Genomic DNA, 26,375 nt, shown 5'->3' with positions numbered 1-26,375 from the left:
GGGGGCCTCGAGCAAATTCTGGAAGAATCCAAGGGTCCCACCTGAAGGCCAAATTCAGCTACAAGTCTTATGGTGTTGCTGTATTTAGCTGCCCAAGAAGGGAAGAAGTCGGTCGCCATAGAAACGGTAAGCTGACAACCTATGGTAACAGTGGTTCACACTGTCTCTCTTACCCCTTCGGCCCGACCAGACAGAATGAGAAAGGAAAGCTCTCTTGGCTACACTTGACCTTCTCTCTCTGGCCTGTGACCTTGGTCTCAGATGTGAAAACAGACGAGGGTTTCTCTCCTAAGGGTTAAATTGACAAATGCACCAACAGGCACATAATTCAAAGTTGGAAAAGAGCTAAAGAAATAACAGATGTGGATTGTTCCCCGTGTTACAGGCACAGCCTGTACACTCTGGGCAGTGAAGAAATACGTGCACGGAATGTCTGTCTTTATGTGTCTGTGGGGAAAAAAATCACAATGGCCACACAGAGCATCTTTTCTTCTCAATTAGCCTTTTCTCAGCGGTCCCGTCTCTCTGTTGATCAAACATGAACTTATGGGAAAACAAGGAGCAATGAAAAGTGAGACAGGCGTCACCTGAGATAAAACCAAACAAGGCTTAACTTCCCACTCTGTCATTAGTGGAAGCCCCTTATTTGCAGATGTCAAGGGCACTTAAGACCTACAACGCATTATCAGTTATAGATACATAATTCTGGATCGGTCCAACTGCTACCCAAGGCAGAAATGACAGGAGCTGAGCTGTGAGGGGGACACCAGGAGACTGAAGAGTCTTATCCAAGTACTGCACCAGGCACACCTTTTACCTGACAAAGTCAAAGCCTCAGCTCTCATGGCCTTGAATCCCGTTAACCTCCACCACAGCCACATGTATTGATAGGGAACTGAACAAGGCAGCCACAGTGGATGGGAACTTTTATCCAAGTTGAGATCTGTACTTATTTCTTCACTAAGCTATTCAAGAATACGTACTGAGTGCTTCCTATGGCTGAAGTGTTCACGGCGCCGGCTCACAAAAATAGAAGCAATCTGCTCTCACGGAGCGTACATTCCAGGGAGAGGAAATGGAGCAGACCAGAGAAAGCAACCTGATGCAGACGACGTCGGGATAAATGCCGAGCAGGCTGCAGGCTGGGGGATGGCGTGAGGATACTTTTTGTGATTTTAAGCAGAGAGTTGAAGACAGTGAGGGCGGTGAGTAGGGAGAATCACGCTCCAGGTCGAGCATCACTGCAAAGGCCTGTGCATGGGCATCTCTGTGCAATGGACAGACGGCAGAGGCCGGCAGAGCAGAGCAGATGAGGCCCGTGAGCAGCAGAGGCTCTCAGAGAGCACGCGGGGACCCCAGCATCACACGGGAGTCCGATCAGGAACCACACAGCAGAGGAGTGACATGATCTGAATCCTGTTTCAGAACAATCCTTCTGGCTGCTCTCAGAACAGACTGCAGCGGGGCCGTGAGTGAACAAGCCAGGAAACAAATTCTGAGATGGATGCAAGAGTCCAGGGAGGATGGTGGCTTGGACTAGGGCGGTGGTGGTGGACACAGCGAAGGGTGACTGGACTCGGGATGGATTCTGCCAGCAGAGCCAACAGGCTGATAGACGAGCAGAATAGACAAACAGGAATGATAGACAAGCAAGAGCCAGCACAGGCACGGGTCTCAGAAAGCATCCTGAGAGAGGCCTGCCAACAGGCTCAGGTCTCGCTGATAAACAGGACGCAACAAGGACGTGAAATCTTCCCTAAATGTAAGAGTGGCCCCCTGCGCCCACACAGTTTGTACCAGCCATACAGTTCATACCAACACCCCTAGTTCCCCTCCAGGCGACTGGAAGATGGGTGTGTGCTGGGCAAAGGGCATCAACAACTGCTGGCCCCCATGACCGCCCGGGACACTGAGTCTCTCCCGAGCATCCCGAGGAAGTGATGGGCCAATGTGCCGCGGGAGGAATTAAGACCATCCCGTGTACTTTCTCTGGAAGAAGACTCTAGGTAAATAAGCGTGTGGGAGGGGGTGGTTTCCAGCGTTCACTGCATTCATTGTCTTTGCTGATTTTGCCAGCTATCTTTTATTCTTTTTAAGGAAACATTTTTTTTCTTCTGTAATTTTACTTTACTTGTTTTTGGCCGAGCCGGGTCTTTGCTGTTGCGGGGGCTTTCTCTAGCTGTGGGGGTCGGGGCTGCTCTCGAGTTGCGGTGCACGGGCTTCTCACGGCAGTGGTTTCTCTCGCTGCAGAGCACCGGCTCTAGGGCACACGGGCTTCAGCAGCTGCAGCTCCTGGGCTCTAGAGCCAGGCTCAACAGTGGCGGTGCACGGGCTTAGTTACTCCTGGCATGTGGGATCTTCGTGGATCAGGGATGGAACCCATGTCTCCTGCATTGGCAGCCAGATTCTTTATCACCGAGCCACCAGGGAAGCCCCTCGCCAGCTGGATCTCTCACTGTGATAAACTGCAACCGTTTACAGCAACCTTGAGTCCTGGCGAATTACCAAACCGAGGAGGGGGTAGGAGGCAGATCCGAGGACCCTGACCTAGGAAGCATGCTGGGGTTTCTGGTCCCACCTCAGTTCTTCACTTAGATCTCCCTTGACTCTCCCGCACATCTCTAAATAGCTTCTTTGGCATTTCACATTGAGGATTTCAGCTTTTTTGTTGTTGTTGTTTAACGAATGGAAAAAACTATTCAAACAATTTCACTTCTTTAAGAGATAAAAATGAAGAATGGATCTTAGTGACATTTCAAATAACATTCTTCCCCTGCAATTACGAGGTGTGGTCACGAATGAGGTGCTCTGAAGAGCCCCTGCTTTTCCTGGGCTAAGCATGTGTATTCCTCTAAGGAAAAAAGCCTGTATTTCAATCACCTGGCAAATTAGGAACTGCTGCTTCTCATTTGCAGGTCTTTTTGATGTATATGGAAATTGTCTGTGAAACCTCTGTAATTTAACATTTGCAAACAAGAGGGGTCACCATGGCAGATTACGATTTATTTATAAGAACTGCAGAAAATGGAAAGCAGCAGCAATTATAAAAGGCTTATGAGTGTCGCGCATATGAAACATTACTTTCATTATCATTAGATTCTTACGGTCTCGCCTCCCTTGGCCCTATTTTAAAAACTTAACCAAATTCCCTCAAATCCACTCTTTATATTTTAATAAATACTTCCTGAATTGGAACTGAAGCAGGATGGAAATCACTGGCCAAAAACTGGTTTAGCCCTGTCCTTCCTTTTTCATGACCAAAAAACTCTTTTAAGAGAAACCCATCCTGGTAGTCCTTTGTGAAGAAAAGTAAAAAGTTTTCATTGAAACTGGGGCATTTCCCTTTATTTGACAGTGGGATGTATCTAAGTTAAGTATATGATGGCTTACAAAGGTAACATAAAATGTTTAAAAAAAAAAAAAAAAGCCAGTGAGAGGCCTTGCTGATTTGTAGCACAGAAATATATACTTAATATTTTTTCTCAAATAAATTAGTATTGTTATAGGGATTATTCTTTATCAAATCTATTGGGTCTCTAAATGAGGAGGCTAGTTTTCAAGAAACAAAAGTTCATTATTTATTTTCCAATAACAAAAAATATTTTTTTAATCCCTTCCCCACTTTTGGCACCCATTTCATTAATTACTTATGTTTCTTCTGAAGATATGTTTTGAAATTTATCTGCACTTTTCAAATAGGGAAGTCAGAATTCTCAGTAAAATATGGCATCCGAAAGTCAGATAATCTGCTCTCTCAAATCAAGGGCAATAAATTGTCTCTTGTTTTAGTTCAACTGCTAAGAGAGTCTGAATCTCATCCCATGCCCCCATGTAACATCTCTGAATAATTTACCTCCATGCATGTGGAATTACTCAGTAGAAACTACTACTCTGGTTTCTGAGATTACTGTACACACACGAAATATGGTTGTCCCGGGTGCAACCGCATCTCTTAAAAAAAGGCACATCCACCAAGAACCTGTGAACTTGACCTGATACGGAAAAAGGGTCTCCAGATGCTCTCAAGTTGAGCGGAGGTCACAAGGCGTCAGCACAGGCCCACACTGAATGATCGGTGTCCCCACGGGGGAAATCTGGACAGACACGCAGGGAGAAGGCCACACGGAGAGGGAGGCAGAGACTGGGTCCTGCTGCAGTCACATCCAAGCCACAGCAAGGACCGTGGGCGACCCCCAGAAGTGAGGACAGACCCAGGGACCGTTCTCCCTCAGAACCTTCCGGGGCGCACACTGCTGACACGGGGATATTCACTGACCGCCTCCACAACCGTGACAAAGTACATATCCGCTGTTTTCAGCTACACAGTTTGTGGCACGTTATTACAACGGCCTTAGGAAACTAATACAGTGGTCCTGCTCAGGATTTCAAAATTAACTGTACAGACATTCACTGCATACCAAGTCTGGTTCAGAAAATTTCCCAGTTTCCACTGAAATAACAGATAACATTTATAAAAGTGCTTCACAAGCTTTAGAAACACAGAATTTTCAATTCAGCCAATTTTTATTTATTAAGTGCCCACTCCATACACCCGTAGGCCCTGTGAAAAACAGAAAATACTCAGTATCTACTCTTTAAAGCAGCAACTGTATAGCACAGGGAACTCTGCTCAATATTCTGTAATACCTTAAGTGGGAAAAGAATTTTAAACAGAATAGATACATGTGTGTGTGTAACTGAGTCATTCTGCTGTAACACCTGAAACTAATATAACACGGTTAATCAACTACACTCCAAAATAGAATAATTTTTAAAAAGCAACTGTTAATTATAAACAAAATATTGAGGATGAGGACAATTCTCAGATACTCCATGAAAACAACAGTCTGGTTTCTAATAGAAAACATTAAAGTGAGAGAAGGAGGTAACTGTTATTTTTGAGAAAAATATAAACAGTTATGAAACCTTGGAGCAGGATCAAGAGCACTATAAGAGTAGCTACTCAATAAGCAGCTAGTGAGTTAGTTAATTATTAAAAATATACATGTGTGCTGTGTTGCTTCAGCCATGTCCGACTCTCTACGACCCCAAGGACTGCAGCCCTTCAGGCTCCTCTATTCATGGGGTTTTTCCAGGCAAGAATACTGGAGTGGGTGGCCACACCCTCCTCCAGGGGATCTTACCGACCCAGGGTAACATCTCCTACATTGACAGGCGGGTTCTTTACCACTAGGACCACCTGGGAATCCCCTAAAAATATATAAGGATTATTAATGTTTATATATTCTGAGTCTTAGTATTCATAATTCTAAATAATAAGTCTGCATATCCAATGACTCTGACTATTCATATATTATTAACTCAAAATATTTCAAATCAATGAGTAAAATGAATTTGTCCATTTAAGAATTCATTCCATATTTGGGAAATATTTACTGAGTATGACTACAGCCAAGGAGTTAGTTTCACTGAATCAAAGATGTGGGAACTCCCCCTACAGCCCAAGCTACAAGACTTTGAAAAAAAAGGAAGTCCTGGATGAAGCTGGCATATTAAAAACCCACATTAATTTCACCTCTTCCTAGACGCTAACCAAAATTACAGTAAAGCTTTTTAAAGACACAAAGCCACTCAACCAGCAACTAAAGAACAGAAGCTAAGGACCTCCCTGGCAGGCCAGTAAGACCGAATTAAGAAAAATGTGAACGCTGAGGACGGGGCTGGGCTGTGTAGCAGGACCTCCTTTGTACGGGAGCCTCTTCTTTGTATGATGATTTAAGACTCCATTGGTTAAGACGCCACTGCAGGGGAAGTGGGTTCAATCCCTGATCATGGAACTAGGATCCCACAAGCTGCTCGGTGCCACCAAAAGATAAAAATAAAAACAAGAAAAGCTAAAATGCACATGAACAAGAAGTAACTAAACTTATTCAACAGAGCCAAATCTCAAGCCTCCTGCAGAAGAGCTGAGAACCAGTCCTATGAACCAGGCAGAACCTTCAGAAGGCTTTTAGAAACCAGTAACAGCAGGTATGTCTGAAACTGCGGGTGAATGGAAGGTGACAAAGCAAGAAGCGTGGGGGGCTGTCTGAGAGGCAGTCAGACCCGAGGCATCCTTCCCTCCCCACCTCTACAGACCAGGGGTCCCCAAGTTTCCTGTGAAGGGGATGAAGCAGGTGGTACCTAGTCTGTGGGTGCAGGAACATACAAACTCAAGGCAGAAACCCCGAGCCCTCTTCCTGCCACTCAGCTTCTAGAACGCAGAACCCCTGAGCCCTGGTGGGAAGCTGAAATTCTCCTCCTTGGAAATCAGCTAAAGAGAAAAAAAATCATCATAAAAGAAGAGGCTCCCGTACAAAGGAGGTCCTGCTACATGGCCCAGCCCCACCCTCAGCGTTCACATCTCCCTCTTAACTCCAGAGCACAGTCAAGGATTCTCAGACACCCAAGGACAGCCTCGAGCAAGAAGGACAGAAACCAAAAGCAACATGGAGAAAACAAACCATTCCGGGAGAAAAAAAAACTTGACAAAATCAATACTTCCAACAAGAAACACCCGCGCTTCCAGGCTGAAAGAACAGGAGGCCATAAACATAGAGCATTCACGGAAAAAAACTCCAAACGCGCGCTCGTGAGAACACAACAGCACACGTGACTGCCGGGCAGACGGAGCAGGAGACGAAAAACTGAAATGAAGGAAAGAAAGTCACAATACCAGGCCAAGACCCCACATCCACATAGTCACAGGAGAAGGAAATAAGAGAGACGGAAGTCAGGACTTGAGAAGAAACATCTCCAAAATGAACAGGCGTGAGCTGGGGTCACCCAACGTACCCTGCACTCTGGATGAACAGAGATACATGCGAAGGTCCATCGTCGTGACATTTCAGGACAGTGGAGAAAAAGAGAACATACGGCGCCAGAGGAGGAAAGCAAAAATGAGTACCTCCGGAGTCTCGACAGAAGAGACAGCTGACCTAGAATTCTAGACCCAAACTATCGGAGATGTACGGAGACAGGCAGAATCACAACTCTTTCAGCCCCTCAGGATGAGGGCAGAGCAGGCTGCCAGTGCTAGAGGCTGTGCTGTTTTCTCATCTTCGTAACCTGAGGACGAAACGCCATGGTAAGCCAGCCCCAGACGGCTAATGACACCTGGCTCCTCCTGACCACGCTCTAAAGAAGGTCCAGGGCCCCCTTGAGGCCCCGCTGCCCAGAGCAGATGGGAAGGTTCGCGTCATTGCACAGACACGCTGTGCTGGGTGTGTTCCGAGAACCGGAGCCGGACAAGCAGAGACTGTAAACCGATGGACTGCAGCCTGTGTCACCAAGGGACGTCCAACATCTGGAGCTCAGGATACAGTCTGGCTGATGACCCCACTAACTCCCCAAGCTTAGCTCAGGACTGTGCCTACCTAACTTCCCTGAAAACTCAGTGGCAGGTGAGGCCCGTTTAGTACTCAGGCCATGTCCGGCTATCTCCTCTTCAGAGAGCAAGAAAATGCTGTCTCCTCCAACAATCAGGGCTGGTCTTGCTCCTCATGTCCATGGTCAAGAGAAAGTCGTGTAACGTTAAGGAAAACACACGTAGGTAGTAAGACAACACGGACAGCCAAGGACATGGTTAACGCCAAAATCAGGGATCTGGTTACCCAGAGCCAGGAGTTGTCTGAGCCATCATGGGAAACATCATTTTTTTATCAAACAATTAACAAAATTAGATTGCTCTGTTTTCTTTGGTTTTCTCTGGTTTCTTTGGTAAGGAGTGAGAGGGTGAAAATGCGATTTCTATAATCTTACATGATGGGAAAAAAACTGTAAATCTTGAAAAAAATTTTTAGTAAGATTTGGATTATAGTATCCTTATTAATTATTTAATAAAAAGGTTTTAAGCATTATCTTGGAACATGGGTGTTTGGGAAGATTACAAAACTGAGCGAAATGGGACAGACAGCGTTTTAAACATTTAAAATGAACACCAGTCAAGAAGGTAGCTTTTTAAATGCGGGAAGTACTGGGAGGCAGGCAACTTCTTAACAGGGTTTATTCTCGAAAAGAGTAGATAAATTGCTAGGAATCAACATCTTACCTTAAACACTTCCATTGGAAGAGGGAACTTAGCAGCGTCAATAAGAGATTTCTCCAGAGCACGTTTCCACTCTGAGTCCGTCTTCAAAGGATAGATTTCTGTATCAACAGCAAATCACATAAGAGTTTAAGGGCTGAAACGTTCTACCGGGTGGTTCTTCGCTCAATTTTATCTTCTCAGGGTTTCATAATAACTAGGCAGGCTCAGCGACCGCAAGCATTCACACCCTGCCCGCCATAAAAGGCCACCTGCTAAAGAGATTTCCTTAAGTTAAATAGCAACCTGGGATTCTGCGATCCGAAATAAAGAATCAACTTAATAGGGCTCTTCTTCAGGGACTACCTGCATGCATTCTGTATGTAATTTGATGGTGTAAGTCACATTCATCACACCTTCATCCATCCTCAGCCCCAATTCCACACATCACCAGGGAAGTCATATCCAATGATGAAGAACTTATTATCTGATAAGTTTCTAAATGAGAAAACCCTCTTGTCTGGCGTTTTTGGTTATTATAGCCCATTTCTCACTAAATCTCTAAGCTCCCATATGCTAAAAATAGTCCACATAAGTCAGGAAATTATGAAAAGGTAGATTAAAATTTACCAACCAAGTTTAATATTTGCACTTGAAATGTTGCTAACACATCACATGTTGCCCAGGTTTCCGCCCACGGTGAGGAGAAGGGATTTATGAAGGGAGGTTACACTGTCTGAATACAAAATTAGAAGAACAAAATTGTTGAGCGCTGTTTTTACCAGTTGCTGAAACTGCAGGGGAATTTTATGATCTGATCTCAACAGATTTAAGACCTTATCAAAATAGGATTTGCAGAAGCACTCACTTGCAGGAGATATGTTTATACCTTCGCTATATCAACTCAGGCTACTTCAGACAGATAGCTAGGATATGAATATCAATTTAAGCACAGTTAAAAGGCAACATTAAGCCTTTGGGGCTGTATTTTTAATTTCTTGCATGTCTGCTTTTTAGCAGGCAGCCATATATTTTGATGCTCATAGCGTTTGAACTCACCTTGAGCTTGAAGCGCCTGTGTTTTAGCAGTTTATTCAGTCTTTGCAGACAACAACAATTATGGTGGGCAAGCAGAGCTGCCAGAAGGGGCCAGGTTATCCATGCCTGCCCACCATCTCTCTTGTCAGCTATGTCAAGTCCCATAAAGGATAGTTAATGACAAGACAGACTCTACTTGTATAAACTGTCTATAATCCTTTCTAGCCTTCTATTTATGCTCTTACACCTCTGCGGAATTCCTTCCCCCGATTTGGCATTTCAGTATCAGAGCAAAAGTAGAAGGAGGCTCTTTTTGATAGACACATTCAGGGGAATACAGTAAGCCAATCCCCTAATAAACACCCTCGGCAGAGAATGGTCCCTCCAACCTCGACAGGTTGAGAAGGCAGGGGGCCAGAGGGAGAAATCACTTATCACCAGGTCCCACAAAGAAGGAAGAGGGACCAATTCACGGAGCCTTATGCGGTATCCCGGGAGGGTGAGGGGCATCCCCTGGGATGCACTGGTGCTCCAGCTCAGGGCGCTATATCAGAACCTCGGGAAAGAGGAAGGCGGTTCAGATTTCTGGAAGCACAGCCCAGAGGATGCCAAGCGCAGCAGCTCAAGAGGGTCAGATGTGCCAAATGTGCTCAGTCGCTCAGTCGTGTACAACCTTTTGTGACCCCGCGGACTGCAGCTCACCAGGCTCCTCTGTCCGTGGGGATTCTCCAGGCAAGAATACTGGAGTGGGTCGCCATGCCCTCCTCCAGGGGATCTTCCCAACCCAGGGATTGAACCCACGTCTCCCACATTGCAGGCGAATTCTTTACTAGTTGAGGCACCAGGGAAGCCCCAAGAATCGGGCAGGAGGGAACAATAAACAAGATCCTGGACTTCCTAAGTAGAATAGGAACAAACCCATTTTTCTAGGGTTCTGGAAGCAGGTCGATGGGGAGCTCAACATTGTAATAAAAGGAGAACCAAATCATACAAAAGGAGGGTGACTTCTAAAAACAAGGTTAAAGGAAGGTCTGCAGACATACAGGGAGAGAAAAAAGAAGAGAAAGTACTGGCCCCTGAACTCCCACAGTCTGTAACTGAGGACTCTTGGGGCGGGAGGAGCCCCTGAGACAGAGAGGAGGGTAAAAAAAGAGTGGTTAAAAATTACCCAAGGCCGAGTAACTAGACTCCAACAAAAAATTTAAAAAAAAACTAAGATAAAAGGGCTGCTGAGTATCACCAAATAATATGCTGAAATTGAACAAGTGGGATTATGGTCCTACAAATTATTATGTAAGTTAATGTAATCTTTACCTCTAAAGAGAAAGGTAAGAGAAACCATAATTAAACAAAAAAATTAAAAATTACTCAGGACGAGAGCAATGAAAACCCAACACAGTCAGATCCAAACTCAGATCTGAGCAAGGAGATGGGCAGCCCCGGAGAAACGCTCACAGCCCCTCCTGAGAGCTGGCAGAGCAGGACTGGACCAGTCATATCATCCCAGGCGGCTGCATCTACCTGATGCCCTGGCTGTTCCATCAAACCAGAGAGAAGGGTCATAAAGCCTAGAACTTTGATCTGAATGTACGTCCCCTAAAATTCACACTGAAATACTCAAGGCCTTAGGAGGTGGGGCCACTGGGAGGTGATGAGATCATGAGAGTGGACCTCCCAGGATGGGATCCGTGTCCTTTTATAAGACAGACCCCAGAGAGATCCCTACCCCTTCCTCCAGGTGAGAACACAGTGAGAAGACACCGTCTATGAACCAGGAAGTAGGTCCTCATCAGACACTGAATTTGCTGGTGTCCAGATCTTGGACGTCCAACCTCCAGAGCTGGGAGAAATCAATGTCTCTTGTTTATAAGCCCCCCTTTCCCATCTGTTACAGCAGCTGGAATGAAGGACGATACCTAGGAGATCTCACTGGACTTTCATCTCTGTTCTGCAGTCTCAAGATGCTTTGTCTTCATGCTGAGGATATTAAATTCTAAGACAGAATTTAATCCCACAGCAGGGCACACTCTGTCTTAAAAGGTGAAAAATCAGCTGCAGTTTTGTCAGCACCCTTGGCCACCTGCAGAAGCTAAACACCTCCTAGTTTCAACAAGCAGAGAACAATAGTCTGTGTGTGTGTGTTTCATTAGACTGAAAGGAGCTTGGTTACGCCAGCAAGTTTATGGACAATAAACAGCACCATTAAAAGAACATAAAACGTGTTCTTAAAGTGATCGTGTTGTTGGTAATTAAATAGAGTGTATCATGTCCATTTCTATTGGTGAGAAGTTAAGAGGCAATTAAAACCCGTCCTGGTTCATCTTGAACCAGAAACCTAAGTGAAAACAAGGTGTCTGCCTCTGCAGACTGGCCATCCATCTCATGCAAAGTGCAGGAGGAAGTGAGGTAAACAAAATACTCATCTCACAGGCGGAGGTAAACGCAGGCCTGGAGGGACAATCCTCTTTATTTATGCACCCCACATACCCCTCCTCCCTTCTCCACCAGGCTCTGACCAGTGAGGAAAGGCTCATTTATGGTTCTTCATAGACACTGGGAAGTACTGTGGATTGAATGCTTCTGTCCCCCCAAAATTTTGTATGTTGAAGCCCTAACCCCTTGATGTCATGGAGCTTTGAGAAGTGATTAGGTTTAGATGGGGTCATAAGGGTGGGGCCCCATGATGGGATTAGTGCCCTGGCAAAAGGACACACCAAAGAGCTCTCTTTCAAGTGCATGCTCGCTCTCTCTTAACATATATATATATATATATATCTCCATGCACACACAGAGAAGAGGCCAGGGGACTTCTCTGGCAGTCCAGTGGTTAAGGCGTCACACTTCCAATGCAAGAGATATGGGTTTGATCCTTGGTGGGGAAATAAGAGCCCACATGTCATGCAGCATGGCCAGAAGATTAAAAAAGAAGGGGAGGCCAGGTGAGGACCCAGCAAGGCGGCGGCCGTCTACAGATCAGGAAGAGAATCCTCATCAGCACTCAACACTGCTGATGCTCTAACCGTGAACTCCCATCCTCCAGAACTGTGGATTTGTGCTTTTCAAGGCTCAACCCCGCAGTCAGTGGTATTTTGTTAAGGCAACTGAAGCTAAGATAAAAAATAACGATTGTTTCTGGAATAAGAAACAGTTCATGTAGGAAGCATCTGAATTAGATTCAGAAACGTCTAGCTCCAGGCACTATCTAAAATAAAGAAGGCAGGGTAGGGGGGGAATAGTTGACATAAAGATTTTGAAGGGAAAAGATATACAAAAGAATACAGAAGTAAGGATTTAAGGATTTTTCTTAAACCTCAGAAATTTCATCTCTTTAGTTCCTGCAAAAACACGTCAGATTCTATCTGCTTTCTAAACCTCCAAAAACAAAAGCAGGTGGTGGTGGGGAGGCAGGTGAAAGGGGGTTTCAGGATGGGGGGACACATGTATACCTGTGGCCTATGCATGTTGATGTATGGCATAAACCATCACAATATTGTAAAGTAGTTATATTCCAATTAAAATAAATTTAAAAATTAAAAGCAGGTGGGGCCTCTAAATGACCCCTGGACCTCAATAGCCTACTTAAATTTCTTAAAAAATCAAATATAACCTTAACACTCTAATCACAGTTTGAATATTTAGAAAATACCAATCAACTGAGTAACACAGCAGCAAAGCAAACATGGGGCTACTCCCATTTTACAGATGTGAAAACTGAGGTTCGAAGTCGAGGCACTCACCCAGAGGCCAGTGACAAAGTGGAAGGAGGGCCCCACTTGGACCCTGACTCCAAGCCCATGTTCCTTCCACTCTGTCAGGCTTCTCAAACTCTAGTCACATGGGGACCTTTTTAAAGGAAGAAATTCCCATCTTGAATACCACAGACCTCATATCCTGGAGCTGCCCCAGGTGTTAAAGAGATCGCATCCCTACTTGCTCAGAAGCTCCACTAACGCTTCAGGTCAAAGAGAGTAGCAAAGTCTAGGGGTACCTTCACCAGGCGGCTCTCCCCTCCAAACTGGCTTCCAAACTCCCATCAGTGATTTGGTTCCTGGAAGGTGGACTTGGCTAGTTCCTTCCTTCTGTCTAGACACATTTGAGTTTTTATTCAGTCAACTCACTGGACACATGTTTACTGAGCACTTACTATGGGCTGGACAGGGTGGCAGGGGGCACTGCAGAGAATGGGTCATGCACTTTGAGTTCAGCATCCAAGTTCTGGATGAAGTGAACGCATGAGAAAGCAGTGTTCCAAAAGAGGAGACACACACGGAAAGCTTGGGAACCACAAAGGAGGCCACGTGCCAGAAAATAAGCATATGAGGGGAGGTGTTGGGTATGCACGGCTGGAAAAAGAGCTCCAGGTCTGTCGAATCATGCTCTGCCTTCCATTCAGCACCGAAGGAAGGGCACCTCTGGATTCCCTGTCCCACCCTGGTAACACCTGAATCACTAAGGACGCAGGAAGCCACTGCCCTCCCATGATTACTGGCATTTCACCATCTTCCGTTCCCTCGTCTGGTCTTCGCTGAAGCTGGACTCTCCTAACCCCTCAGCACCCGCACCCCTGATGGCGGGTGGAATGTGGTGGCTGCACCCTCTCTCAAATCTCCCATCCACCACCCCGTATCCTCTGATTCCATCCAGAAATGGGACGCAGGCTTCTTGTTGGCAGACAGCATAACAGCGAGCACCTTCTCCTCCAGTGTTTGAAGACCTACTCGCCAGGTACTATCTACCACCTATGTCTATACCTCTATCTGCACTGAACAGTTGAGAAATACTGTGTCCTTTAAGAAACAGAAAGTATCAGGAAAAGAAAGGAGTTGTTGTCAGCACAGCAGAGAGGATAGGGTGGCCTGGCACAGCCTCACTCTCAAGGTCCAGGCAGCCCTCCAGGCCTGCAGCTCCTAAATATTCCACCCTTGGCAGAAGGGCCCTGAGGATGGTAGAAACTGCAGATAGAGAAGCCTGGGAACATGGAACCTGTGGATGGGAAGACGATGGACGCAGAGCATCAAACCTGCAAATGCAGAAGGTCAACTGTACTGCGCTATTTTATATCAGGGACTTGAGCATCACTGGATTCTGGCATCCGTGGGGATGCGGGGGCCAATCCCCTGTGGATACCAAGGGATGACTCTATACCCAAAGTGCCTCTTATCTGCCCTGCTTGCCCACCCTTCCATCTCATCTTCTTATCACCAGTCAACGATGAACACTTTCATCTACTTAAGTGTGTTTGGGAATAAGAAAAATAGTGTCTTCTGTGCCAGTCCGAAAGTTTTCTCCCACCTAGACTTCAGTCAAGGAAAGAGCACTGCCACCTTAGTTTAACAAGTCACATCAGGTCCTGAAACTAATTTATAGAAACCCAAATGACTGGATTCTGTTCCCGCGTGTTGTTCTGCTAAATCAGGTAGAAGTCAGAGTTCATCTTGTAACTATTGCATCTGAAGAACTCAAAATCATACTTGGGGTGATCTTTCACCTTTTAATTTCTTCTTTCCATCCACAGCCTTCCCTGTTGACAGTTTAAATGTTGAAAATGTAAGTTCTTGATGAGGAATGTCTTTCCCAAAGGCTGTAAGTCTTCAGTGAAATGAACAATTCATGGTCAGAAAATTACTATGACGAGTAAATATAGTCTATTCTTGTCTTATAAAGATATCAAATTATCTTAGAGAGACAGGTCTCTTCCTTTATTCAAATATTTCCCTAGTTTCTAAAGGGACACTTTCCATCCTGGCCATTGAATATGAGCACATGAGCACCAGAGAGGGACGTTACACAGAGTCTAAGCTATTAGTCATCCTTTGCTTTGCTATAAATTCACATTGGCAATTATATATTTCTCTCAAAATTTATACAGCAATTAGATACTGAACTAAGATTTATACACCCAACTTTCTGCACAAAGTAAATTTCTCCTGTTAGGTTATGAATCCCAAGGCAAACCTTGGGAGCTTAGGCCTCTTCTCATAAAACCGACAGGCCTTTCATTTGTAATCATATCCCCAAACTACTCAGGGTATAAGTGGATTTCTTGGCTGCTTCTCATAACGTTGACAACAACAATACTAATAAAATACCACATTACAGGTTTATACGCCTGTCAAATCCAACACAAATGCAAACATACGACATGGAGAACCAAGACATTTTTCAATTAAAGCCCTTGACTGACGGAAAAGGGAAACATGACTCCTCTGCTTCACAACTCCTCAAGACAAACTATGGCAACTAAGATGGGAGGGGAAAGGCTCTGGAAATTTTACTGAAGGAAAGAGCCAACTCTTGGCTTCCAATAAATCTGTGAAATTGACCAGAATGAAAATCAACAAATTTGGGAAGATGTATTCCTCCCTTGGCATCTTTAATTCAACGAGAATCCAACACTTTTCTTGTACAGCTATCTACCAAAAGGTTGATAAGCCCAGTATGAGGCAGCAGGGAAAACTGTGTGGAAGAAGAAGGGGACCTGAGAATCTGAATTTCAGCACATTCCTCTGAAAAACTGTGCGATCTTAGACAGGTAGCTTAAACTCAGTCTCAAATTTTCTCTGCTGTAAGAGGAAATAGTCACACAAAATATGTAGCACTTTTTTGGAGTCAAAATAAACAACCTAACAGATGTAAAATCATCTGGCAGGTAGAAAACATTCAAGAAAGGTTATTTTGTAAACACTGAGGTTTTTGCCCAGTTGGATATGTCAGGAAGCATGATGCAGTCTTCTACCCAATTAAATCTCTGGAAAGGCATTTGTCAAGGTACTTGAAGCTATTTAAAAATCTATGATGCACCAGGGGAAAAAAGCATGATGGTTTTCTTTTTGCTATTTCCAGGTCAGGACAGATACTGTAACAATCAGCATTTTATTTGAATCTGCATTTTTACTTGAATCTATAAATGGATGAATGGGTGGGTAGATGAATCTATGGATAGAAGGTTGGATGGGGGAATGGATGGATGGATGGATGATCGGTTGAGTGGGTAGATGGATGGATGAATGAATGGAGAGATGGATGGATGGCCGTGGGTAGAAGAGCAAATATTTCAGAACCTACTTGCAAGACTATCAAATTCCTAAAGAAAAACAGAGAATATCGCCAAGTCCCCAGGCACTGCATCTTTTATTTCCAAACCAGTGATTCCAAAGGAACCAGATCAGCTTTTTCCACCGCCTCCCGCTCTGCTTTCTCATTTCAGAACACTACTCATTGAGGTCTTGGGTTCCATTCACAACAGAGAGTGTTTGAAGTTAAAACACTTCCTGTGCACAAGTACAAATGGGAAAGACACCACAGAGCTAACACATTTTCCAGAGAGACACCCAGGAAAATAATCACATCTCTTCCGACAATACTTGAGAGCGGCCGAAGCTCCCGCCCTTACCTGAAGGTGGGTCCATTCTGTACTTATTCTCTTGACACCAACCAACTGGTCGAAGTCTGTAATCCAAGTAAAACAACCACTGGTCATAGGATTCAGTGTCCTCCAATCCCACATAGCGAAGGCGTAATCTTCCTCCAGCATTCTCAAGCACACTAACTATCCAGTACTGAAAAGGGTTCTCAGAGTCCTGCAGCTCTATTAAGGAATCAACTGTAATGAGGTCTATAGGGCCTTTCCCTCGCAGAGGCTGTTTAAACAGAAGCAAAACTCCTTATTTTAAACTTTATTTTCAGGTTCTCATGGAAACAGATGACAGCAGAAGATAATTTTTTTTTTTTTCATACCATCATCCAAGCTATTGGCAAACAGTCTGGTGTTTCCCTCCACCCCCCACCCTCCCTTCCCACCACCGGCCCCTCCCGCCCCACATCCACCTTTCCCAACTCAGTATCCAACAACAAAACCACAAGCAAATAGAAAATAACAGTTTGTGCTAAGTTCTCACCAAACAAATCACCCTTCCCAGATACAACTACATTTGTGAGGAATGAGGGTACTTTGAAGAAGCGTTCCACCAAATTTGCCTCAAACTGGAAAACAAGTGGGAACAAAACGTCTACTTTTCCAAGAGATGGATACATCTGACATGGGGCCATCAATATCTACCTTGACTCAGCAGACGTCTGTCTTATGATGGCCCTGCTCTCATACCTCTGATGATGTGCATAAAGCGTTAATATGTGTGGGGGACATTCTGGATGAATGCCTAATACACACTAATAATCAGCTAAATTAGACTACTGGGTAATTTGTACACTTCACCCCACAGTTGGTTTGGAGAATGTATATAATGTCTGCCCCTTTTAAGCAACCTTCTTAGCACATGTTTGCATACGAAAAGGGTGTTTGTTCAGCCAGCCCTGTAGGCAAATATGCTTAAAAAATTAACAAAGTAGACAATCTGTCCTTTTGAAAGGGTGAGCAATCATCACTTTGATCTGTCAACCAAACAATTCAATTAGTAGCCACCAAGAGGCGAAACTACATTAGGCAAAATCATCACAAAACACAACTAGACAACCCTGTATGAGTCTGTGGTGTTCCAAAATTTCAGTACCATTTATGAAAGACAGGAGATTTATGGTTAATGTTAAGAGAATAATGAGACTGTCAAACTCTGTATCATGTTCTTGGTCATTCATTGTACTTTCCCCTTTCTCAGGGGCATTCTTCAAAAACAGATTTGGTAACTTAATCATTATTTATGACAGTGCAGTCCTCTTATATACTGTTCTAGTACATAAATATTAAAATGTATCAGAATAAAATTATTTTCAAATAATCTGTTTTTTCTTCAGTACCTTAAAACAACCTTAACCACATATAAACATGGTTAGTCATTTCTCCTCTTGTTTTACAAGGGGGACTAATTCAAATATGACTTACCAACGTGTGTTTAAAAACTGGGGCTATGCATAAATAAAACAGCTAATCATTTATCAACCAACATACTTTGAGACTACACCCCAGCACACGGATGCTTAGCTGTCACTTCGACAAAATAGTTATTCTACAGGATTTTATATACATTCACTAACATAAGATAGACTCTTGAATGTACAGGATAGTAGGTAACTATCCTACCATGTTATTATATTAAAATATGTTCCCATAAAAGCAAATTTTCCACTTATGGACTGGACCACAGGTGAAGACACTTTGGTCCCGTTAGAATCAGTTGTCTAAGTGATTCAGGAAAAGGCAGGACGTTACGCTATTTGCACACCGAGGTCCATGTGGACTTGTGCACCCATAGAAGGATATATGCAAAGGTGCTCTTAGCTGTGAACTCGTGTTAACTGTGCAGCTTCAGATGACAGAGAATAGCTGGATAACAATACATACACCTTCCAGAAGGCTGGCAGGGGCCGTCCGGGAACCCGTCAAATCCCGAATGAGAAATTCGGTCCAGTCTGTATACTTCTCTTTGATAGCTGGTGAGACAAAGGAGAAACAGACACACACTTTAACAAAGCAGTGGAGCGTCCCAGCCTTTCCGTATGTATGAGTTCTGTCGTGACGTTTCTTCACTTTAGATACCGTGCTTAAAGGAAGAACTAAAATGGCACAACGGACCTGCCGGCGATGGGTCATGTCTCATCGAACACGTGCCTAGGTTTTGCTGGGCATCAGAGAGGTGAAAGAACATGAGACTCTGAGGTCTGATTGTCTGTTTAGAAACTTCTGTAAAGAACCAAGGAGATATTTCAAAGCACAGAATTTAGGAGGCTCCAAGAAGAAAGAGGGAACGGAAGAATCGGAAAACGCTTTCCAGGTGGAAAATAAAGCCAGGCTCTGAATTATAATAAAGATGTTATTACTCACACAGAGAAGAGAAAGGAGGGATTTTCAGGCTGAGAGGAACAGCATCTGCTAATGAGAGCAATGAAGGGAGGGAGGAGATGGAGAAAGAATGTCCCTCAGCAACACACGGTCTGGCTGGAGCACAGAATATAATGCTAAGTGGCAGGAACAAAACTGCAGACAGCCCAAAAAGCCAGCACCCACGTTTAATAAACAGGAAATCTCTATGTGGAATCTAAGTTTTAAAAATCATTTAAATGAACTTATTTACAAAATGGGAACATGCTCACCAATGTCCAAAACTGAGTTACTAGAGGGGATATGTGGCAGGGGGTATAAATTAGACTTTGAGATGAAACACACACACACTACCGTTAATATATATAAACCAACAAGGACCTACTATATAGCACAGGGAACTCTACTCAATATTCTGTAATAACCTATATGAGAAAAGAATCTGAAAGAGAATGGATATATGTATACACATAACTGAATAACTCTGCTGTACATCTGAAACTAGCACGCCATTGTAAATCAACTATTTTGTTGTTCAACAGCTAAGTCATGCCCAACTCTTCATGACCTCATGGACTGAAGCATGCCAGGCTTCTTCCCTGACCTTCACAATCTCCCAGTTTCTCAAACTCATGCCCACTGAGTCGGTGATGCCATCCAACCATCTCATCCTCGGCTGCCCCCTTCTCCTTCTGCCTTCAATCTTCTCCAGCATCAGGGTCTTTTCCATTGAGTCAGTTCTTCACATCAAGTGACCAAAGTATTGGAGCTTCAGCTTCAGCATCAACTACATGCCAATAAAAATGTTTTTAAACCAGGAAACCTCTGCATAAAATGAATCTGAAAGCAGCATAAAGGCTTGAAGGGAAACAAAGGAAGCCAATGGCAGAGAAGTCAAAGTAGAGGCTGCTGTTCTCTTAGTGCAAATGTGATAGGGCCCCAAACAGCACAAAGGAGCACTGCATTTAAGACACCTTTCCAAAAAGATGGGCTTCCGGGGTAGCCCAGATGGTCAAGAATCTGTCTGCAATGCAGGAGACCCAGGTTTGATCCCCGGGTCAGGAAGATCCCCTGGAGGACAGCATGGCAACCCACTTCAGTATTCTTGCCTGGAAAATCCCATGGACAGAGAAGTCTGGCCAGCTAGAGTCCATGGGGTCACAAACAGTTGGACACAACTGAACAACAAACACTTTCACTTTTCCAAAAAGAGAAACACCACCCTTTGGAAGCCAGCATTCTACAAGCTCTTGGAACCAAAGACTTGAGAAAAATATAACCTCTTGGCACAACTGTCAGTCTACAGACATCCCAAGGCTAAAGTCAAATCCACACCCCAGAGAGACCCCAAGCCTTCTCAGTGCATCACGGGACTCATAACTCAGCCATAGCAGAGCAGGACACTGGCCCAGGTCCCACTCACCCACTGAGAGTCTGACCTTCACATCTCCAGTGGACCCAGGAGCACTGCTCAGGATACTACATTCAATACTTGGCCTCTGTTGTGTGTGTTAAGTCTCTAGGTCATATCCAGTTCTTTGGGGACAAGAACCTGCCTGCAATGCAGGAGACCTAAGGGACATAGGTTCGATCCCTGGGTCAGGAAGATCCCCTGGAGGAGGAAATGGCAACCCACTCCAGTATTCTTGCCTGGAGAATCCCATGGACAGGGGAGCCTGGCGGGCTGCAGTCCATGGGGTCGCAGAGAGTCAGACACAACTGAAGCAACTCAGCACATATAGGTTCTTTCAGGGCTTCCCTGGTGGCTCATATGGTAAACAATCTGCCTGCAATGCAGATCTGGGTTCTATCCCGAGGTTGGGAAGACACCCTGGAGAAGGGAATGGCAACCGAATCCAGTATTTTTGCCTGGAAAATCCCACGGACAGAGAAGCCTGGCAGGCTACAGTCCATGGGGTTGCAAAGAGCTGGACATGGCCGAGCAACTGCCACTCCACACTAGGTTCTTTCAAAGCAAGATGCAACTATTTAGCTGAAACCTAAAGGAACAGAGTTATTACCAAAGAAAACGAGGCATATGAGTGGTGGGAAAGTTCATGGTGTGGGGAAGACCTGGGCTCTGAGCTGGGCTCTACCATCACTGGCTACACGACTGTAATCCACCCAATTTCTCTTGTATTCTCTCCTCTGATGCTACAACATGTTGCTTGTGTGATGCTATAAGGATTAAAGAAGATATACCCGCTGGTAAAATAGAACTGTATCTGGCACATTTATGCAATTAACAGCCTCTCTAGTTCTGTTACAAGTGTATATTAAATTATTACACAGTCTCACCTAATATTTATTACCGAGTCCCACAAATGCCAGATTGAAACTTTCAACATGCTTTGGCAGAACTGCCAACAGAACAGGGACCAGGGACTGCACCACCTGCAGCAACCTACTATTTCAATTACTAACCTGCAACTCAATCAATAGCACCAACTGTTGCCCATTAATAATGATAAGATCAAGAGAAAGGTCAAAATCCAAGGGAGTCAGGCAAAAGTCAAGGGATTCCGGCAAAGCTGGAAAGTCCAGCTATGGGTTAGACAATGTCCTAGCCCTGGACACAGAGCTACCACAGAGCAACCCACCGCTTCATCACCTTTTACCTTTAGGGTATTTTCCTCAAATAAAATACCATCTTCTACATACATACTTATAAGGAGATGCATATATTTGAGGAGATGCATATATTTGAGGGTTCTTTTCCATCACTAGCAAGGGTAGCCATCATTTTTAAATGCTATACTCATTTCTAAATCAGCCCTTGCTATGGACTGAATGTTTGTGTTGCCCCCAAAATTCATTTTTTTAAAACATGTATCATTCTTTTTTGCATTTTTTTTTTTTTTGGCCACATCCCATGGCATGTGGGATCTTAGTTCCCTGACCAGGTATCAAACCCGCACACCCCTGCATTGGAAGAGAAGTCTTAACCACTGGACCATCAGGGAAGACCCCAAAATTCACTTGTTGAATCCTCATGTCCCGTGTGCTGTTGCATTTAGGAGGTGGGACCTTGGGGACTTTAGAATTAATGAGGTCATGAGATTAGAGCCTTTACAAATGGGATTAGTAAACTCATAAAAGAGACTCCAGGGGGCTTCCTCACCTCTTCCTCCTCACACTTGTGAGGATAAGGTGAGATGTCTGTGAATCTGGAGGGTGGTCCTCACCAGACACAGGGTCTGGCTGTACCTTGATCTTAGGCGCGGATCCAGCCTCTAGAACTGTGATAAATAAACTTCCATCCGGTCTGCGGTATTTTGGGTATAGCAGCCTGAGTAGACTAAGACAGCTCTCCCGCATGCCTAAGGCCGCTGAGAAGACCAGAAGCAACAGAAAGTCAAAGTGTTAGCCAGTCAGTCGTGTCCGACTCTCTGTGACCAGTCGTGAACAGATGTGACAGCTGGACGGTAAAGAAGGCTGAGCGCTGAAGAGTTGATGCTTTTTAACTGTGGTGCTGGAAAAGACTCTTGAGGGTCCCTTGGAATGCAAGGAAATCAAACCAGTCAATCCTGAAGGAAATCAACCCTGAATATTCATTGGAAGGACTGATGCTGAAGCTGAAGCTCCAGCACTGGCCACCTGATGAGCAGAGCCAACTCACTGGAAAAGACCCTGATGCTGGGAAAGATAGAAGGCAGGAGGAGAAGGGGACGAGAGAGAACGAGATGCTCAGATGGCATCACCGACTCAATGGATATGAGTTTGAGAAAGCTCTCTGGGAGATGGTGGAGGACAGGGAAGCCTGGTGTGCTGCAGTCCACGGGGTCACAAAGAGTCAGACACGACTGAGTGACTGAACAAGAACGACAAGAAGTACTGCCATATATACAAACTGCTGCTGGTGGTGAGTCGATAAGTCGTGTCTGACTCTTCTGTGACCCCAGGGACTGTAGTTCACCAGGCTCCTCTTTTCATGGGATTCTCTAGGCAAGAATACTAGAGTGGGTTGCCATTTCCTTTTCAAGGTGATCTTCCCAAGCCTGGGATTGAATCCATGTCTACCACATTAGCAGGCAGATTCATTACCTCTAGTGCCACCTGGGAAGCCCCTTTAGCACAAAGTTTAGTTTATTAAAGAAATGAGGCAATGGAGAATCTTGAATTATAAATGGAAGCACCTACACATACTATTAAGAATAAAAGACTATAGAGTTCTCTCCCTTGGAGATTTTTAAAGGAAAGAAATCTGTATTAATATTTCACAGAGGGTCCAAATTAAATTGTTCCTACAATCAAAAGAACAGATCATAAAATGATTCAACAGGGTTAATACGTTCCTTCTATGTGCCGTGGACCACACTACATACCGCTAGGGCTCAAATGCATAGATAACAGTATTTCTGTCTAAAAACAGCTTAGATGAAGATATAGCTTGTAAAGAATGTCATAAAAGTCACACACACACACACACACATATGCCTTAGAACTTTAAATATACAGAACGGAGGAAAAGTTTCAATTCAAACTTTCAGAACTCTTTCCATTGCATAAATATACTTGAATAATCACAATAAAACACCCAAGAGGGTAACTGCTGGGTGGTAGGGGAGTGCAGGTTCCACTAAACTGAACTGTCTCCTGACGTGGCTGCAGAGCGCACATAGCAGCCGCTTTGCGAGATGGAGATGCTCCCCCGCGTCACTCCCCATCTCCCACCTCCCTGGGGCCACCCCGCCCTGCTCCCCTTTTCTCTCTGTGTTGGCTTTCTCTTCCCATTTCTCTTCCAAAGGGCTGCATTATGGCTCTGCACATCCTCTTCCTTCCTCATAGAAACACTTTCCCCAAACAACCCCTCTTCATCTCGCATCCTCCCCCATCTTCCCTAACTTCCACGATAAACAGCTGTCCTCTCCTGGGATCCCACATCCTCTCCCTTCCGAGACCTAATATAACTTATAATTACATATTCTTACTCATTTGTGCAATGACAGTCCCCATCTGATGACTCCATGAGCCTGGGAACCATCACATCTCCGCATTTATCACTGTATCCCTGTAACAACTGCACGTAACAGGTAGTTTAATAAAATGTGTCACCGGAGGGAAGGACTGACAGATTAATGGTTTTATAAACTGAGTCCTTTTTTTCCTTTGTGCCACGCTGCACAGCATATCAGATCTTAGTTCCCTGACCAGGGATCAAACACCACGCCGCCCTATGTTGGAAGCAGAGTTTTAATCACTGGACTATCAGGTAAGTCCAAATTGTTTCTGTTTTTTAACTCATCTTGGGATGCAAGAGAACTTGCTGAATTCAGATAAGGAACCTCTGTTACCATGGATGTTACACAGACCTTTCAATAAAAAATATGATTTAGCGCCACAGTACACATCATTGTTGTGGCTGTTCAGTCGTTAAGTCATGTCCGACATTCACAAAAGAACTGACACTGCATTTTGCTTCTTCTTGTGTTTGCCTGGCTTGTAATTGCTTACACATGATGTAAGTTATCAAGTAAGATTTTAGTTTCAGCACACATCACCCAGAAAGCGGCAAAGTGTCAGTTGCTCAGTCGTATCCAACTCTTTTCGACCCCATAGACTGTAGGCCACCAAGCTCCTCTGCATGGAATTTTCCAGGCAAGAACACTGGAGTGGGTTGCCATTCCCTTCTCCAGGGGATCTTCCCAACCCAGGGCTCAAACCCAGGTCTCCTGCACAGTAGGCAGATTCTTTACCATCTGAGCCACCAGGGAAGCCCAGAAAGCCAGAGATCATTCATTTAATCGAGTGGGCATTAAACACCTTATGAGAATACAGAAGTTTAATATTTCTCAAGTTCTCCTTTTGGGTGAGTACACGCTACTACACCATTAGGCAACACTGATACTGTTCATTTTTAGACAAGGGCATCACCCAGAGATTAAAGAAACTCAAGATACTGTATATTCATAGCTTAATCCCCAAGGGACCAGCTGCTTTCTCTGAAGTGCCCTAGGACCTCTGAGCCCTAGAAACAGCCATAATTTACACAACAAAAGCCATAAAGATAAGAACTATTTATAACATTCGCAAGGTATAACTCATATTACTCTGCATCATATCTTTAAGAGCCTAGAAGATAAACAGCCTCTAAAACTATTAGAAGAAATTTAAAACCTTATCATTGTTCACTAGAGATTTTTATCCAATAAAATATGGAATTTCACTCAGCATTGTACATTTTCTTCTTCTCTAGCTGTCATATCCCACTTTATAGACATTTCTGCTCTTGCTTCAAACGTTTTCTTGCTTTTAAAGAATACCCTTCCAAAGAGACAGGGATTTTTTTTCTCTCTGCTAGGAAAAATGTCTTGCAGTTCTTTTATTGGCTATCACTGCAGAGAATGTGTCAAGACTGTACTGATATATCCACAAGGGTCCAGGCCTCTAAGTTCAATGGAATAAGACACTTTGTTTATTAAAGATTTTACTCTCATATTCTCTCTGTCTCCCTCACACCACTTGTTTCTTTCTATAGTTACTTTCTTAGCTAAATAGTCTCTAAATTTTCCTCAGGGCTCCCCATGAGAGTACATTTTAAAAAGAAATAAGCTTGTAAAAAACTTATATTCACCTGCCCTTCATATATATCTGAGCACATGAGTCAGTCTAATTTTCAACAATTTTCACATTACTGTGTAATGGTTAACTTTACGTGTCCACCTAGCTGGACCATGGTGCCCAGATATTTGGTCCAACACTATCCTGTCTCCAAGAGGATATCTTTGGATAAGATTTACACATATACTGGTGGACTTCTGAGTAAGATGGATTCCCTGGTGGCTCAGATGAAGAATCCACCTGCAATGCAAGATACCTGGGTTCAATCCCTGGGTCAGGAAGATCCCCTGGAGAAGGGAATGGCTACTGACTACAGTGTTCTTGCCTGGAGAATCCCATGGACAGAGGAGCCCGGTGGGCTACAGTCCATGGGATTCCAAAGGAGTTGGACACAACTGAGCGACTAACACTTTCACTTTAGCTACTTTCTGAGTAAAGCAGATTGCCCTCCTTTATGTGGTGGGCCTCATCTGATCACTTGAAGGCTCCCCTGAGCAAGTAGGAATTATGAAGAAATCAAAGGAGAACTAAATGAACACACAAATATTCTTGTTCATGGATAGGAACACTCAATTTTATCAAGATGTCAGTTTGCCCAATCTGACAGATTCAATGCAATCCACATCAAAACCTCAGCAAACTATTTCGTGGATACTGAAAAGGTGACTTTAAAGTTTACACAGAGAGAGGCAAAAACCCAAACAGCCAATACAATATTGAAGGAAAGCAAAGTGGGAAGGCCTTGTGAATGGTGAGTGAGATCACTCACAGGAATTTCTTGGCAGAGGCTAAGTGTTACTAAATAACAGAAATAGGGGAGAAAGGGAGGCAGGGGATTTGAAGTGGGAGGAGGGAGGCGGGGAAGGGACAGGGTCTTATGGACCAAGAGGAGTGGTGGTAACATGACCACACCCCATCTGATGCACTGTGATGAGGAAAAATCCAATTTTCAAAACGAATCAGAGTTTCATTTGG

At 44.3% G+C, this 26,375-nt stretch overlaps 1 protein-coding gene across 7 annotated transcripts in view; it reads right to left on the bottom strand.

Moving 5' to 3' along the window:
* The window catches only part of SFMBT2 (Scm like with four mbt domains 2), a 185,115-nt gene that overhangs the window by 92,046 nt on the left and 66,694 nt on the right, over window positions 1-26,375 (bottom strand). For 6 of the 7 annotated variants that reach the window (XM_043478507.1, XM_043478505.1, XM_043478504.1 and 3 more), the window contains 3 exons: window positions 18,363-18,451; window positions 16,458-16,704; window positions 8,051-8,148 (listed from right to left, as the gene is read on the bottom strand). In XM_043478507.1, coding sequence (XP_043334442.1) covers window positions 8,051-8,148; window positions 16,458-16,704; window positions 18,363-18,451 — 434 coding nt within the window. The remainder of the gene's footprint in view (window positions 1-8,050; window positions 8,149-16,457; window positions 16,705-18,362; window positions 18,452-26,375) is intronic. The other variant, XM_043478509.1, reaches the window with a different exon arrangement.

This window comes from Cervus canadensis, chromosome 10, assembly GCF_019320065.1.
Source record: "Cervus canadensis isolate Bull #8, Minnesota chromosome 10, ASM1932006v1, whole genome shotgun sequence".
In the NCBI taxonomy this organism is placed as follows: domain Eukaryota; kingdom Metazoa; phylum Chordata; class Mammalia; order Artiodactyla; family Cervidae; genus Cervus; species Cervus canadensis.
The sequence above is the reverse complement of the archived record's forward strand: the minus strand, read 5'-3'. Positions and strand labels throughout refer to the sequence as shown.